Source organism: Chrysochloris asiatica, unplaced genomic scaffold (assembly GCF_000296735.1).
Source record: "Chrysochloris asiatica unplaced genomic scaffold, ChrAsi1.0 scaffold00009, whole genome shotgun sequence".
Taxonomy (NCBI): Eukaryota; Metazoa; Chordata; class Mammalia; order Afrosoricida; family Chrysochloridae; genus Chrysochloris; species Chrysochloris asiatica.
The window spans coordinates 28894727-28901239 of record NW_006408527.1 but is presented as its reverse complement, the minus strand read 5'-3'; the positions used below and the strand labels follow the sequence as shown (position 1 = coordinate 28901239).

At 38.0% G+C, this 6513-nt stretch overlaps 1 protein-coding gene across 1 annotated transcript in view; it reads right to left on the bottom strand.

Moving 5' to 3' along the window:
- ZBTB41 (zinc finger and BTB domain containing 41) overlaps positions 1-6265 on the bottom strand; it is an 81060-nt gene extending 74795 nt beyond the window's left edge. The window contains exon 1 of the mRNA XM_006834177.1: positions 5080-6265. Within this exon, the coding sequence (XP_006834240.1) occupies positions 5080-6196 (1117 nt within the window). The 5' untranslated portion in view covers positions 6197-6265. The remainder of the gene's footprint in view (positions 1-5079) is intronic.
- Positions 6266-6513: the final 248 nt, after the last annotated feature.

The window sequence follows — 6513 nt, the reverse complement described above, 5'->3', positions numbered from 1 at the left end:
GGGGTTAGAGAAGGGGGGGGGGGGGGGGGGGGGGGTTGTGGGACCGAGTTGCTTCTGACTCACAGCAACCCTATACAGGGTTTCTGAGGCTGTTAATCTTTACAGGAGCAGAAAGTCTCATCTTTCTACTGTGAAGTGACTGATAGATTTGAACTGGTGACTCTGAAGTTAGCAGCCCAGCTCATAATCCACTATGCTACCAGGGCTACATCTGATGCTAATGATCATAAAATTATGCATTAACTTTATTTGTATCAAGCAAAACAAAACAAAAAGCCAAGCACACTACCCTTGAGTCAATTCCAACTCACAGCAACCCTATGGGCTATAAATCATTACGGAAGCAAACTGCCTCATCTTTCTCCTCGGAGCAGCTGGTAGGTTCAAACCACCTTTTGGTTCAAATATGAGTGCTTTAGTACTGTGCCACCAGGGCTCCTTAACAAATACTTGTAAAAAATATTTAGCCTTAAAGTACAATGGGCTTCAAAAAGCTGTGGAAAGATTCCATTCTCTTTTCATTCCATTTTTCCAAGAAACTTGGAAGTTTTGTATATGTAGAATGCGTCCAGTGTTACAACCCCTCTCTATTAAGAACCCAAGTGGAATCTCTATGAGGAGGGTACTTCTTTTAGTATTTATTGATAGTGATACATGTTTAATTCAAAAGTAGACAACATTCTCTATTTCCAGAAGAGATTATGAATTTAATCCAAGGAAATATTTTCATTCTCTGTAGAACAATAAAGAGATACATTCTGTGAGAAATTTCATCCAAATTTTATCTTACCCCATCTGTCATCTCCCTATTTTGTTGTCTTTTCACCCACTAGGTTTTGGAAGAAGGGGAAAGGTCAGAGACCTCTTATTTGCATGAGAATAAACTGAGAAGAAGAAGACAGCTGGTAGCCCAGAGAAAAACATAACTGGATCAGGAATCTCACACATAGTAACTATCAGAACAGATAAAAGATCCAAAGAAGCTAATGTTCTCCCATGTAAACTATCACATAATTCACAATAAAACATTTTTTTAAATCCAAAGAAATGCAGTCAAATTGTTATTGTTAAGTGCCATCCAGTTGGCTGTGACTCAGACTTATAGCAACCCTGTATAGGGTTTCCGAGGAGCAGCTGGTGAGTTTGAACCACCGACCTTATGGTTCTAAATGACTTTGCAGTCCAGTGTGTTAACCCACAGAGCCACACCAGGACTGCAGTCAAATTGGAAGAATACATATCATGGAGCTAATCTTCCTGCAGAAGATCTCACACTTAGACATTGTCTCTCAAAAACCCACTCTAAAGCAATCAAGTTAGAAGATTCAAAGAAAATCTAACTGGTCTCTTACAAGTAGAAGGTCAAGTCAAACACCACACCTTTCAACTTAGTTCAATTAAGCAAGTGCTCAATAAAAGCTTATTATTTGAGATGACCTAGATACTGTAAAGAATGCACACTAAAACAACCTTTAGACTAACAATCTAATGAGATAAACAACCGAAATTCGAGGCAGTCATTTAAAAATCCTTTAAAAGGAATGAGTACTATAAAGATGACTAGAAGGAGGCCTTGAACTGACATTTTGAAAAGAGGGACTTCTGATAGCAATAAACCCCAAACCAAACCCATTGCTGCTAATTCCAACTCACAGTAACCCTACAGCAAAGTAGACTTGCCCCTAGGGTGTCCAAGGCTCTCATCTGTATGGAGGCAGACCATCACATAGTTCCACTGTGGAACGGACAGTGGGCTCAAACCACTGACCTTTTGGTCAGCGGCCAAAAACAATAACCACTGTGCATCCATCCCCATCTTTCTGATACATGGAGGGGCATTTCACACACATGGATCTTCTCCTTCTACATATCCTTTTCTCTATCGATCCCCCGTCTACTTAGTCTGTATTTTATGTAATTCTCTTACCTACTCTTGCCCTACAGCCTATTAGCAATGCCACATCCTTCTAGCCTAAGTCCTCGTCATTTTCCGGACCTTTGCCAGTCTCCTAGTCTCCCTGGATCTTCTCTCATCTTTTTAAAAAATTTCCTTCTCCACACTGAAGCCAGCATGGTATTTCTAAAACTCACATTGGCATCATTTCCTTTTCTCAAAGGCTTCCACTGCCTCCTGGATAAAATCTAAACTCCTATGGATACAAGTTATTCACATTTTGACCTCTGCTTGCCTGCCAATTCTTATTCCTGTCATTTTCATATCATTCTTTCCCAATCTTGAAACTACTCACCCCTTAGCAGTTTCAGAATACAACATACCTTGACATTCTGCAAATGTAGTCTTCTGCCCCCTAAATGCAATTCTCGTTCTTTGAAGTCCCAGCCCAACTATGACTTGCTTTTTGAAACCTTTCCTGATTCCCTTAGCCCTGATAAGATTATCTTTATTGATATAAAATTGTGTTTTTCTAAGATTCTTGACTAGGAGAACATATCGTTTCCTGTTTGTTTAGCAATATTTAACAGATTTGTTGTTGTTAAGTGTCGTTGAGTCGATTCCGACTTACAGCGACACTGTATAGGGTTCCCAAGGAGCAGATGGTGAGCTTGAACCACCGACCCTGCAGTTCAAACAACTTTGCAGTCTTGTTGTTAAGTGCCATAGAGTCGGTTCTGACCCATAGTGACCCTGTATGGGGTTTCTGAGGAGCAGCTGGTGAGCTTGAACTGCCGACCTTGCAGTTCAAAGGACTTTGCAGTTTGGTGCATTAACTCACAGCGCCACACCAGGACAATAAATATGTTAATAAAAACAAGCAGCTAGCATTCCTTAAACACCTGAATTTCACACCATACTTCAAGTGACTCACAAGGACAATCCCATTTATTCCTCATCCCTGTATTCCTCATTGTAAATAACCCCATGAGAAGGTACTTTTAGCATCATCTCACTTTATTGATGAGGAAACAAAAGCAAGGTAAGCAAGTCGCCCAGGTTCAAGATTCAAAAAACCTGGACAGTTAGATACAATCAATGCTTTTAACCAGTGTAAGTATAATACACAACTACACACACATACTAACTTAAAGGAGATAAGAAAAATATCTCCAATGAGGCTATGCAAAAGGATTGGATAAATGAAGAGTATAACATAAAATGAATTTAGAAAGGTAGGCTGGCAATAAGCCTACACTTAATGATCTGTCACTTCCCACTATCCAGACTGAGCTTAGTTTAAAAAACCACAAAACTCCGTTTTTTACTATATAAACCCTGAACCTTGAGCAGTATTTTTCAAATTATGTTCACAGAACTCCAATTTCCAGGGCATTAAAAGTATCCCCCCACCCCCCGCAAAAAATCTTGTGGTACAATGACTTAAAAATCTACTAAGTTAAGTAAAAGTACAGGTTTCTTTACTAAAGAATTTGGCAGGGCTAATGTAGTTTTCCCAATCTTACTTGAGCACAGAATTCTTCTCTCATAAGTCACCTCAGAGGCCTAGTGCTCAATGGGACAGTTTAATACACACAGGACATACAAAGCCATTTGTGAACGAGCTCTACTTACTCATCTCCAAGTCAAATGTTGGAAGAATACAGGATACATGCTAAGAGTATAGACTACAAAGTAGGACACATTGCAAAGATGGAATGTTCACCCAAACGTCAACACACAGGAGTATGTTGGTATAGCCGTGTTACATCAGCACTTACCAAACCTGACTTTAACAAGTTACTTGTATATGTACGTTCTTCCAGTTAGTTAACTTCCAGTTAAGTCACTCCAGAAAAGTTATTTATGTTTGTACAAACCCCCCCCACACACACACACACAAAAAAAAGTGGGTGTAAATAATTCTTGATTGCATTATTAAAGAACATTCTGAACCAGGGCAAAAAATATTTAAAACGCATGACAAAAAACCCACAACATTGCTATTGTTGTCAATTGCCATCAAGTCACTTCCAACTCACAGAGACCCTGCACAGGATTTCAGAGGAACAGCTGGTGGGTTTGAACTACCTGTGGTTCCAGTCCAGTGCTGATCCACAGTGTCACACCAGAAACAAACACCAAAGTGTCAAGTTGATTCGATTCTAACACATGGTGTGCCTATGGGGCAGAGTAGAACCCTCCCCCCATACAATTTCCAAGGCTATAAATACTTAAGGAAATAGACTGCCTCATTTCCCTCCAAATTATAGCATATACCATAGTGTATTTTGATAACACATGATTACCAATACATTACAAAACCAATATATCGATAACATAAAATACCTGTGGATATGTTCAACTACAAAGAGTAATTTTACAAGGTCAAATTCCACTGACACGTTCTTTTATCACTGTATGTAGTAGAATATGTTTCACAACTTCATAACTTTACTTTGGAATACCTTAACTTTGCAATAGAAAAGCTCACATTAGAATATTTCATATGATATCGCTAAAATTATTTTACTAGGTGTGGCACTGTATGATAAGCACTGGACCGCAAGGTCGGTTTGAACCACAAGGCAGATGATTCAAATTCATCTGCGGCTCCATGAAAACCCTATACAGGTCACTATGTGTCGGAACCAACTCGATAGCATAAATGTCTAATCCTTTTAACATTTTCTATAAACTGTGATGGATATTGGGAAATTAACTATATAACTCACATATTACCACATTCATCAAAAGGAAATAACAGGCAAATTATTAAATTACAGTCTAATTTAATCTAATTCAATTTTCTATAATGATACCAAAATAGCACTTATCTCTGAAATTAAGTTAGCAAATAAATCAAAGCTCTATAATTCCTGATACTTTGGTGTCTTTCATATTAAGTAAATGAATTACTAATATGTCACCTAGCATTCAGATATGAGAAAAAGAGAAAGAAATTTTTATTCAGGCTACCATAAATATTTAAATTAATTCCTGAAGTCTAACAAATTTTAAATAACAGGTTTAAAGATGTACTGAAAAACCAAACTGTCCTTCATAATTTAGCATTCATTTAAAAAGTTATTTCAAAGTTTACTACTTAATTATTTTAGCTACCACCTTCAAAATTCAATGAAAAGTGAGTTACTAGAGGCAGAAATCAAGCTTTCTTTTCTTACCTATTCGGTCAAATGTTTTATCACACTTAGGACATTGCAATATTTTTTTGTTACTGTTCTGAATGACTACTGGAGTTAACCCCTCATGAATGCTTCCCACAGAATCACCAGCCTCAGGTTCCTCTTCGGCATCATTCTGATCTTTTTCGCTTTGCTCTTCAATGTCAGAATATTCATCTGACATTTCCTCCTCTAAGCCATCTTCCTCAGCATTATATTCACTTCCGGGATCTTCAGAATCGTTTCTATCAGACTTTTCTTTATCAAAATTCTGATTCAAATTGTCTGATCCCTCACCACTTTCTTGTTCATCATCAGTGATGTCATCAAACTTAACAGGGCACTTCCGATTCCTTTTTGATCTTCTTGCAGAAAAGCTTCTCTCCAGCATTTTTAACCCATGGTTTTTCCCCAACAAAAGGGATCTATGGGTCTTAGCCAAATGGTTCTCTAAGGATTTTTTATAACAAAAGTATCTACCACAGAATTTGCACTGATGATTATTTGATAGTCTTCCAGTTAATTCATTTAGTGTTTCTTCTGGTGATGACTTTTCCGTTAACTCCGATGGAAAACCTGCCACGTTTTCATTATTTAGTAGCTTAACTGCATCTATAATGTCCAGAAACTTTGCAGCCTCTAAAACAAGAGGTATTTCATATTTGTATACAAAAAACTCTGATGTGTACAGAAAGTCTAGCAAATGCTGAAAAACTGAATGTGTTACGTGATCCAGAGTTACAACATCGGTGCTTGGATTTTTGCTCAAGCATGCGTGAAAATAACTACTGCCAACAGCAACCACCACTTTATGTGCGCTGAACTCTTTTCCTTCTACGATGATAAGTAAATCACAGAAAGAGGGGTGTTTCTGCCTGTCATCATTTAAATACTTCAGTAAATTCCTATTATACTGCAAAGAACTCAAAAGCTTTCTCTGATCTGGAGATGGAGGAAGGTCTTGGTAACAGTGAAGAGGCTCAGGAGTTGGGCGCTCTGAAGGAGTATAGGTTACTGGGTCACACTCCACTGCACCATTTCCTTCTAAAGAATCTTTATGATAGCCTAGATGGATTTTCTCATCAAAATTTGAAGTAACCTTTCTCCTTTTCTTCATTGCAGTACAGCAATTTTAGAAAAAGAAACTTCATATGTGTCTTCGGTGATTTATTAAGGAAAACTAGATTGTCTTGAATAACAGCTTCCGGAGGGGCGTGCCCAAGGGTTTCATGGTCTGCAAGAGAGTAAGAAATATGCAAAATAACTTCTTAGCAAAGTAATCCTATCACATAAATTCGAATTTGTCTAAGAATCCTTTCTAGATTATAACTTACGATACAGTCACAGTTTATATGCGTGGCATGTGAAATTCAAATGCGTGGCTAAAATCTTTGAGCTGTTAACACGGAAGGCCGGGTTAGCAAAGACAGCCAA